Genomic DNA, 7,671 nt, shown 5'->3' on the forward strand with positions numbered 1-7,671 from the left:
CAGATCCATGTGGAATTATTTGCGACATGTCATCCCCATCATGTTTGATAGTAGGTAATTTACCATCACCAAATTCAACGGCCACTTATTGAAAGCAGAGATAGAAGAAGTTGTTGAATTCATATGAAATCACATGTTTATGGTTAATTGGAAAAGGTCACAGTGATCCCATATTAGGGACTTGGTAATATAGAAGTTGAAATAATACCACTGCGCCTGCCCCAAGGAACATGTAATATTTGTCTGAAATCCCCTCCCAACAACATAGTTACCCCATCGAATAACTTGTTTTCTGATGAATGATCATTGCATCGCAGAATATCCTACAACATGTATATCAGCCATTGGTGCTTCATCCCATTTATTCAGACTTGTCTTCCTTAGTAGTTCAGCTGCTGATGTACCTTACTTAACATCGCAATGAGAGTTATTGCTTAATTTCAATGGGATCTTAAGTATTGAATGTGTTGTTCATCCACCATAATGCAACAATTTTACCCTCAGACCTTAGTCGAGTAGTGATTGTCCTCCATAAATATGTTTTCTCTGTGCCACCACTTGAATACAAAAAAAAATGAAGCATCTAGAAGTGTTATAAGCAAATTTGATAACTGCATCGTATACGGATCTTTGATCAACATGAAGACCATTATATAGTTCATTGTGTTTGTACTACCAACTCGTCCCTATCATAATTAATGAAGATTAGAGTGTTGGTATTTGTTTCAAGACATGGGTGATTATGAACCTTGAAACAAGAATATAGTAAATCAACTAAGATCCCTTAACAAGTTAAGAAAAAAGTTGCTCCATTCTACCAAATACGGGTGAGTTTTATTTGAGTGAGAACAAAATTTACCTTAAATTGAGATCGCACTGTAGGCCCAGTGCAACGGAGTTTCTGTAAATGATCCAACGAGTTTAAGCCCAAACCACAATCCACCTCAGTACTTCAGTACCAAATAAACCTATTCCAAACTCATCGCTGATTTCTATATTGTTTGCTTTTATCTCCTTAACTTCAGTCTTCAGCTTCGACACAGAAACAATGGTTTATTCCAAGGATCAGCTGCTTGCTCGTTTAAAGGTTTCCTCTTTTTGATTTCTGGATAGCTTTTAGTTCTAATCTTTGCACAGTTAGTATCTAATTCGCAATATCCATTCAGTTTTTGGGAAATGATTCATTATTTAAACTACAATTGTGATTTGGGTTTTCATTATTTTTATTTAAATTCATTTATTTTCAGGGTAAGAATGGAGCAAATAAAGTGTCAAAACACAAATTAGGCTGTTACAATATGGTTTTCTCTGCTAAAATTATGAACTTTTATAAATATTTACACTATGAATTGGTGGAAATATTGTGAATTGTAACCAGTGGCCGATCTTGCCATTTGATTTTGGGGGCCAATTAGGAAACTAAGTATGTAGTTTGACCAATAGCTTAAAGCTGTGATCTTAAAGATGAAAATAGAAGAACACAAGGTGACAGATAACAATTTAAATTTATAATGCACAAAATTAAATTATAAACAAAAATAATAATAAATATATACATTTTTTTTGGGGGGGGGGGTGGTGGTAACAAGTTAATTTAGTTTAGCGCACACACTCACGCAAGATGTTTCCAAAATGGCCCGTGACTCCCATGGCAATTCACCATTGATTGCAATCCTTCTAATTATATAGTTTTGATTCAGCACTATTTCTCTGTTTGTATCTGGTTATGATTGAATTCAAGAATTTATGGCCTTGCTTCAGTTTATGGTAGCTTTTCTTCTTTTGCATCTCTAGTGACTGGTATGTGCATTGGATTTTTTTCAGGAGCTTCAAATTGATTTTTCCCAGTATGAACATCCTGTTGTTTTGACTGTCGAAGCTCAGGTAAAAGAAGAGTGCTAAACTTAGCTGATTAGTCCCTTTTGAGTAGACAAACTCATGCATTTCATGGATTCTAAAATTTTTCTTCTCATCAGGCAAAATATGTTGGGAATGTGGGAGGTGCACTGAGCAAAAATCTGTTCTTGAAGGTATACACCGAATGAATATTGGCATTGTTTCTGATGGATTGTTTGTAACTTTCTCAGTGATTGCAAATGGTTATCCATGCAGGACAAAAAACATAGGTACTATGTTGTGTCTGCCCTTGCAGATACGAAAGTAGATATGAAAGGTACATACTTTCTTTCCTGCTTTATTTTTTGTATAATGCATGGAAATAGTTTATTGGTCTCACATGTTGGTCTCAATATGGAAATTTTGAAGTAACTTTGAGATGTTAATGTGAGTTTCACGTGGCTTTCAAAGCTGTGCAGTTTTATCTCAGAGGCTTGGTTTAGGAAAAGGTGGTCTAAGAATGGCTCCAGAAGAGGCATTGGGTGAGATACTTAAGGTGGGTGAATATATAAGTTTTTTTACACTTGTTTGTTACCAAATTTTTGGAGGTCATGTTATTATTAATATATGGATATAGTTAAAGAAAAAATGACAAGCTACTTCTTTTCTTAGGATGAGTTTGGATGGGCGGTGCGTTTACCTGCGGTTAGTGTAAAAACAGCGGTGGCGGTGAGATTAGACATTGTAGCGATACTATAGCGTGAGACAAAAAGTAAACTAAACGCACCGCACCGCACCCAATCACCCATCCGAACCCACCCTTAGAAGGTAAATAAATTTGGTAATCAATGTTTATGCATATTAATGATTGCCAAATATATGATTAGAAGATTATAGTTCACTATTTTATATTGTTACTTTTGTTTCCACGCCCTCCCCCCCTTTCAATAATGATTGTTATATGTATTTGCATTTCATTATTTTATGTTGCTTCTGTTTTCTTTTTTTTTTAAGGTGCCACTTGGATGTGTTACTCCATTTGCTCTAGTAAATGAATCTGCAAGGTATTTAAGTTTTATTTCCTTCAAGCTTTGAATTTACATTCATTTTAATGCTGAATTGTACATGGAGAATTATCTTCCTAGGATCTTGCATTTAAGTAAATTCTGTTGGCTTATGTATTAGAAGGGAAGTCCTTGAAGCTTTTGTAGCTTTTTCCTTTGCCAAATTGTATAGAAAGTCCTTGTATTATACTTTTTTGGTGGATTTAATCACTTTTTTTGTCTTCTTTAAATGTACAAAATTTGTCTAATTGTACAAAAATGACAATGTCACATGTTTTAAAAAATAAGCTATGGAATTAACAAAAAAAAAAAAATAGCCATAGGACTGAAAATACACATTTTGAGAAGTAGAGCGATATAAATGATCAATTATAGTAGAGGGATTAAATCTGAAAAAATGCATAGTACAAGGGCCTCTTACCCAATTTGATCTTTTTTCTTTTTGCATTTTTGTGTGCATGAAAGTGGCTGTGCCAATGTGAAAAGAAAAGAAAAATAATGTATCGAGCACTGCAAAACCTTCTGCAATGGAAGATGACTCTAGTGTTAGTGATCATTAGGCCTAAATTCTAGTGCAGTTTCTTCTCCCTTCTTTCTCCTTCTCCTTCCCCTTTCTCTCATCTCTCTATTATGGATTCTGTGCTTAATAGTTTATCTGTAAAGATTTGTTTTTTTGGCGGTTTTCTTCGTTGTATTTCTAGTGTTAATTTTCTGTTCCCTTTTTTTTTCCATTTAAAGTCATGTCTCGCTATTGTTGGATAAAGGATTCAAAACTCAAGAGTGTTGCATCTTTCACCCACTTTCCAATGACATGTCAATCTGTAAGTTGGAAAACATATATACACCTTTTTTTGCACCTTTTTGCAGAAAGATATATTCACGTCCTTGTTTTTCGTATTCAGTTCCATGCTTTATTTTGTTACCTAAAATGAATGGAGTGGCTGTAGGTGATTATTTCAAGATGGAATATGTTGAGAAGTAAATATCTTATGCTTTAGCATTGTTTTAACCTATTTCCTTTTTATATGGACAAAAGCAAAAATGCTGGTTACGCTGAACCATCAATTCGATTCTTAGCGTCCCATTTTTAGTTCTTCCTATCAATTATTTGTTTCAAGTATGAATGCTATGTGTCATGGTGTATGCAATTTGGGTTACTCAGGCATAGAACTCTTATGATGGAAAAAAGGGACTGACTTACTAGGCTTTGGCTTAATATAACTGAAAATCAATGAGGAAACTTAGTCGTTATAGCTCTATATACCTTGGTGTCAGAACCTTTATCTTTTCGGTATCTGTTTAAACTAACTCCCAATAATTTATTTCCAGCTCTTAATGCCTTTGGTCTTGACAAGTTTCTTAAATCAATTGGGCGAGACCCAACTTATATTGATCTGGAGGTGATTTTACTTTTTCCTTGATGTGTCCCATGTCACTGGTAATGACTTGTCAATTCAGCTAATCTAATATCGATTTACTGTTGGTAGGCTAACCCTCCTGTAGGGAAAGATCAACCTCCCGATCGAGCTTCTTTAGTTCCATCGGGTTCGACAGTTCTGCCTGATCTTCCCGAGAAAACTCCTTCACAAGATTCATCTGGAAATCATCCTAGTGCTGGTAATAATTCTACAGCAGTTACAGGTAATTTATCCATAAGAATTGTCATTTACCACTCTGTTTTCTACTGTAAGATTCTCACTTTCTTGCCCAAGTTACAACTTCCTAAAATTTGTTCCTATTGTAATGTTTCAAGAAAATCAAAACTAAGTTTTATCTATTGCTTCATTTAAATGAATTGTTGACATTGTTTTAAGAATTTGACATGCTTGAAGTCTAGATCACCATTCCCCTGTTTCTATTTGATCCTGAGACCAACACCTGTTTTGGGTTCCAAGGATTAGCCTACCATTTGTTCTTATAGCTGTAGCTTTTATACTAATCATTTTATTGTGTCGCACAACTTGGGCACAAAGATGCTGAATTTTATAGTTTCAACTTACGATGCTGAATTTAATAGTTTCAATTTAAGGTTGTGATAAATATGACAAAATTTTGCATCTAGCTAGCGGTAATGGGCTTTGTTGACAGTTTGTCAAGGTTAAGTGAATTTTATTTTTCTTTTGATCGAGGTGGTGATTTAATGTCAATGGTTGCAAAACAATGGTGCCAATCTTACATTAGGAATCTGTTTCTTGTCTGGATTAACACTGATTGTCATTTCATCTGTTAATAAAAAACAATATTTTTGGTATCAGAAATTCGAGAAGAACTGTAATGTTGTTTGCATGATAATTGAGTTTCTAGCTCTGCTGTTGATTACCTACATGGTGATGTAGGAATTAATTTGGTCTAAACAATATAACCCTTTCTCTTCTCTCTATGTAGCAAAAGCTGATAAGCCATCTAATGCTGTGCAAAATGTTAAGGAGAAATCTGTCAATGGTGTTCGACCATTGATTCCTTCCACAGATGCTGGGAAATTTGTGGAAGAGCTTCTGGATAGAACATCTACGTTACTGCTATCAGAAGTAAGCTAATTCTAATACTTCTGTCAACCTGATATTCTTCTTTCTTTATTTTCCCCCCTTAGACTTATGAACTGAATGCAGATTTCCGAAGATTCCATCAAGCGACATGGTGGACAATTAGGAGCTGAAGTAGCGAATAATATTAAAAAATGTCTTAGAGAAGATCTAAAGAATCTCGCTGTAAGTATTATGCAGTAACAGTTAAATATTTCCTTCATTATTTAGTATATAACTCTTGGTGATTCTTTTGAATAAACCTAAAGAAACTGTTCAGGTTTCTAATAGTTTTTTGTTTGGCTTCGACCCACAAGTGCCCTGTTTATTTTAGTTTTCAAGTTTATTCTAACAGAAATGATGGGCTTCCATTGCAGACAATATTCAAGAACACGGCATACACAGAAGGGTTTTATGCCGGTACTCACTATCAGCCCAAGCGTCTTTGATCTTATTTATGACTGTTTATCTCCCTTGGACCGTTTTCCTTACCAGAATACGATTTCTAAGCTGAAAAACAACAATCAGACACAGAATTTTCATCATGGCGTTCTTTTTATTATGTATTTTTATCTGCATTTAGACATTTAATCGAAACTATGCATGCCCATGTTTTTAGAATCATATAAAATTGCTTGTATTGTTCAGATACATTTAATTGAAACTATGTATACCCCTGTTTTTTAGAATCATATGGCTATTTAACTGCCATTTATTTGATTTTGATAATTGCCATGCTATTTTCCTGGAAAATTGATTGTTTGAAGGTGCATCCAATGTACTTGAAATAGATGAATAGGCTGTTTATGCAGCATTTCGAGATTTTAGAGATCCTGCAGTATAAAATATATAATAGGATTAGAGAGTGGCAAGCCATGGTAGGTGCTGCTTAGGTTTCTCATTTGTATTTATTATAGCAGTATTTTTAAAATATAATTTATTACCAGACGGCATGTATTCTATAGTACTTACAGGTTTAGAAGTACTTGCGCTACTTATTTTCTCTATCATCTAGTCTTTTGGTATTGATAGATCTCTTAGATGTAATAATTGTAGTTGTATTTTTATAGTAAATTTATTAGGTTCAAAGAGCTCAATAATTTTATTATTAATCTCTTTTATTTCTACTTTGTATATTCATTGATAGAAGTTCAACTTATTGCTAGATCTTTTGTTAAATCATTGATTTCAGAATTTTTTGTCTGAATTATTAAACATAAACACTCTTCTATTAGAGGTTCTGTAATAGATATAAAGTAATTTGGTTTAACTTTAAATTCTATTACACCTGTATGTAAGTTTGATTGAATTCTTCCAATAAGTGATTTTATTGGATTTTCAAATCTTTTATCTAACAGAACTACTATTATAGGTATATCATGACCTTTTCTAAATAAAGCTCTAATAGTTATCATTATTGTTACTAAATGTATATATTTAACTTAAGGGTATTTATATCTTTAGTAACTAATGGGATTTCTGTTAATCATTCTCTAGTATTAAAGAAAATACTTCGACAGATGAAGATGAAAATATAAAAATATCAAAACCTATGGATACTGATCAAACAAATCCTTATGAAAAAAGAAAAATAGAGTCAGATCTTCAAAAATATGATTATCTGAAATTTTTTAATAAAGATTTTGAAAAAGTTGAAAATACAGCTAGAATTTTAGGTAATAAAATAGAAAATATTGCTACAAATGACATAAAACTTGAATATCTAGGAGAATCATCTACTCAACCAATTCCACATAGAATAGATGATTTAAATAAAAGAAATGTTGTTCAAGGAGGAATATATTTAGATTTATATAAAATATTTAAATTGGTATTAGAGCGTAGGAGTAATGATACATGGAAAAATAATATCATAATATTTATTGTAAGTCTTTATCTTTTATTTACAATTCAGTTTATTTCATGATTATTTATCTTAAAATTCATATATCTGTTTTATTTTGTCTTTCTATTGTCTGTTTATGTCTATGTGAGACTTTAGGCTTTTGAGAGTAAAGACATAAAAGATAACGAAAGGTTTTAGGTACCAAAGATAAATTTCATGGAAGAAACAGATTATCTATATAAAGATAAAATTTGCAATCATACTATGCATATTGATGCAAAAATGAAAATAATATTTCAGCCCTAAGTAAATGTTTTAATAGTTTAATAGATATTACTTCTATATATTTTCATAAATTATATAATAAAGTAAGTAAAATAGAACAACAAGTAAATAATATAAG

The 7,671-nt window shown here is 32.5% G+C and overlaps 1 protein-coding gene across 2 annotated transcripts; it reads left to right on the plus strand.

The window, feature by feature from the left end:
• The first annotated feature begins 932 nt into the window (after window positions 1–932).
• On the plus strand, window positions 933–6,142 carry LOC107908025 (prolyl-tRNA synthetase associated domain-containing protein 1). 2 transcript variants are annotated; one of them, XM_041088460.1, is made up of 12 exons: window positions 933–1,087; window positions 1,825–1,884; window positions 1,977–2,030; window positions 2,113–2,126; window positions 2,308–2,392; window positions 2,851–2,900; window positions 3,639–3,721; window positions 4,230–4,300; window positions 4,388–4,541; window positions 5,286–5,428; window positions 5,510–5,608; window positions 5,800–6,142. In XM_041088460.1, exons 1-12 carry the CDS (start codon window positions 1,049–1,051, stop codon window positions 5,869–5,871), a joined length of 924 nt encoding a protein of 307 aa, XP_040944394.1. In that variant the 5' UTR covers window positions 933–1,048; the 3' UTR covers window positions 5,872–6,142. The 2 variants fall into 2 exon arrangements, with proteins under 2 accessions (XP_040944394.1, XP_040944393.1); XM_041088459.1 differs by having other exon boundaries at window positions 934–1,087; window positions 2,113–2,173; window positions 2,316–2,392.
• The last annotated feature ends 1,529 nt before the right edge of the window (window positions 6,143–7,671 follow it).

Source organism: Gossypium hirsutum, chromosome D02 (genome assembly GCF_007990345.1).
Source record: "Gossypium hirsutum isolate 1008001.06 chromosome D02, Gossypium_hirsutum_v2.1, whole genome shotgun sequence".
NCBI lineage: Eukaryota > Viridiplantae > Streptophyta > Magnoliopsida > Malvales > Malvaceae > Gossypium > Gossypium hirsutum.

Coding starts and splice junctions, on each gene's coding strand:
- LOC107908025 (XM_041088459.1), top strand. CDS start 1,049: ATGGTTTATTCCAAGGATCAGCTGCTTGCTCGTTTAAAG. Junction 2,031..2,112: donor GCAAAAATCTGTTCTTGAAG/GTATACACCGAA, acceptor TTATCCATGCAG/GACAAAAAACATAGGTACTA. Junction 2,901..3,638: donor CTAGTAAATGAATCTGCAAG/GTATTTAAGTTT, acceptor TTCCATTTAAAG/TCATGTCTCGCTATTGTTGG.